The sequence below is a fragment of the Chenopodium album genome, chromosome 8, assembly GCF_948465745.1.
Source record: "Chenopodium album chromosome 8, dcCheAlbu1.1, whole genome shotgun sequence".
NCBI lineage: Eukaryota > Viridiplantae > Streptophyta > Magnoliopsida > Caryophyllales > Amaranthaceae > Chenopodium > Chenopodium album.
Window position 1 is genome coordinate 42,232,127 of NC_137841.1, and position 2,860 is coordinate 42,234,986.

Consider the following 2,860-nt stretch of genomic DNA (forward strand, 5'->3'; position numbering starts at 1 on the left):
GAAGAACTGCATCTTCTCAAAACACGTTGTAGTTGTGTGTAATATTCATCTGAATTGGGTATTAGGTATTTTGGATATTTGGTGGAATTGTTTAGAATTGTTCTGTTTTTCCGGTCTGTTAAAACTAAGTAAACTAAGTACGGGTGGACAATGAGGTTTTCTATGTTGGGACATTGTAGTTTGCTCTAAGACGACTGGGGTTTTAACAATGCAAGGCAGTTGGTTATTAGTAATAGAATTATTAGTAGCAGAATAAGAATGTAGTATAATTAAAGGAGTTTAGAAGCTGTAATTATTAAATTAGTAGTAGAATTAGAAATAGTACTTTGTGAATTATAAAAAATTTGTTAACAACAACAGATTGAACTTTAATTTACTTCTAAATTAGTAATTAGTCCACACAGTACATTAGGCGAAACGCAACCAAAACCGATACTTAAGTAAAAGAAAGCAATACATATAGAAAAACTAAATTTAAATTACCCATTTCCAAGCCCAGAACCCTAACCCCAACACTCTAAGCCGAGTCAACAAAACTCGAAACTAGATTCTGATCACCACCCAAGACCTTTAGCCGAGTAACTACCTGAGTTTGTTTCATACAAATAGACTGCATGTTGTAGGCGTCTGACATACTCCAGTGGGTAGTCATTGTAGTTGAACTGTTCGACAGTCACAAGAGACAAGTTCGCCATCTCATCGTAACCATTTCCAGCTAGCATTTTTCGTCGGAAAGAAATGCGTTGGTCGGTGTTGGTTGTAATAGCCTCGGTTGGATTATTTGCTGAGAATTGCAGCCATTCATATGTGACTTTGATTCCTTCATGATTAGGTGTAGTGAACCTCTTACCAAGAAGAACAACTCCCCACTCATTCCCCTTGCCAATTTGCTCATCCACATCTAACCACCAATCCTCAAGGTATGCGAAAAAACTTAAAGAAGCATTTCAGGTAGGTGTGGTAAAGTGGGTAGGCATAAGACTCAGCTAGAGATCTCCTTAATGTCCTCAAGTTAAAACAGACTTCTATCTTTGCAACGTCGACCAAGTACTACATGAAATAATACGCCTCCTTACGAAAGAAACATGCCCTACCAACCTTAAACAAAGTCAAGAACGGGTACTTTGGGTGGAAATCAATCCCTTTTATCGGTTCTTCTAAACTACCTCTTGCAATCGTGGCTAGTTGGTGATTTAACATCATTCGATGGCTGTGCTTCGGCATGTACATATCTCTTATTATAGCATTTGGATCATGTATCCCGGTTTTCTTGATCTTCGCGACCCTTCTTAATAGCTTCTTACGTTTTCGTTCCTGACGAGAATTAGCTGCAGACAATAAAGACACGACAAATATTTTTATAAGTTCCACTGATATTAACATTTACACTAGAGTTAAACTTCAATCGACATATTTATGAGTACAACTGAAAAATCATTTACATGAGTTAAAATGCAGCAATTGACATATTCAATAGTACGACTCAAAGAATTGTAAGTAGGAAAAGAAGCATTACTTTGTGTAGACTTGAAATTAGGAAAAGAATCATTACCTTTGTTGCCCATGGTATGAAAGTTGAAATTCATATTTTATTTAGTTGCGGTTGTATGCCATGAACTGAATTTCTATTAGCATTTGGTGTACATTATATAGACCATCAGTTGGTTATGAATTAAATACATCCAACTACCTTTGCTGTAACATTTACTAGTATTTTTAAGTGTTGCATTGAGCCCAACGAAGAAGGACTTTTATTCAATTAGGTAAAATAATTCTATAGTTTATTTATTTCTACGTACCCATCCTTGTACTTCGTCTTAAATGGTCAGGTTCAGTTCATTTAATTCTACTTTGGTTACCTTGGATGAGCTTCAAATTACAAAACATGAATATTATTGACAGCCTACTTAAGGTTAATAGTACGTTATTTAACCTTAATAGTACATTAATTAATCAAATGGTACCCCACTAAACCTTAATGGTACAACAGTGAACCTTATTGGCAGCCTACTTAACCTTAAAAGTATATTATTTAATGTTGATGGCACCATACATAATCTTAATGGAACATTAGTTGACCTTAATGGTACTCCACAGAAAAACCTAATGGTACCCAAGTTAACCTACATTAAATGGTACCCTACAAATCCTAGATGATACCATTTTGATTGTAAATGGTACCTTACGAATCCTAGATGATACCGTACGAAGCGTAGACGGTCCTTCCTTAATTGGCTTGAACACCTTCGTGTGTGATGCGGAAAGGGCATCGCCGCCCTTGTAACGCGGTATTTGTATTTTTCACCACCAACCATTCGCGATACCATAACTTTGAATTGTTGTCGTACTGGTCAGAAATGAACATCTTATTCGAGACTTTTTGTTCCCATTTCTCTCCTAATGATGCCTTGACTTCCCGGCCAGAACTAAAAGTTCTCAAGACTATGCTATTTTTTTCGAATACATCGATCACCTCATTGACCACAACAAATGCAATGTTGTAGGTACTTGCTATGTGTTTCATCTTTGTAGCTACTGCCACTAATACTTGACTCCTCTCCATGAACCCTTTTGCTGTGTTATCATGTGCATGCCTAAACAAGTATGCAATAGAGTCAAGTATAACACCTCTTGCGTGTCGGCATTCTTCATGTGACCTCAACACAATTTGTTCGACCTGGTTCAACACCAAAAAAAAATTATCAGGGTTGTCGATTGTTTTAACAAGGACTGAGGACAATGGATCTTCGCCCACTATTGAAGCACAAATACTATTGCTTAGATCCCTTAATCTCCTTGAAGGAAACACCGGGCATGCTTGAATGTAAATAGATAACCCGTACAAACCATCTGGTGGCAT

General features: G+C 36.9%; 1 protein-coding gene across 1 annotated transcript; it reads right to left on the bottom strand.

Moving 5' to 3' along the window:
• Positions 1-554: 554 nt before the first annotated feature.
• Positions 555-2,860, bottom strand: LOC145642965 (DNA repair protein XRCC3 homolog). Its single transcript, XM_081694122.1, has 2 exons — positions 2,313-2,860; positions 555-933 (listed from the first exon to the last, which is right to left on the bottom strand). Exons 1-2 carry the CDS (start codon positions 2,858-2,860, stop codon positions 555-557), a joined length of 927 nt encoding a protein of 308 aa, XP_081550248.1.

Excerpts from the sequence above, each read along its gene's own strand:
- LOC145642965 (XM_081694122.1), bottom strand. The coding sequence starts at position 2,860 with ATGCCACCAGATGGTTTGTACGGGTTATCTATTTACATTCAAGCATGC. Across the intron at positions 934-2,312 it reads AAGTTATGGTATCGCGAATG|TTTTTTCGCATACCTTGAGG; the intron begins GTTGGTGGTGAA and ends TGCTTCTTTAAG.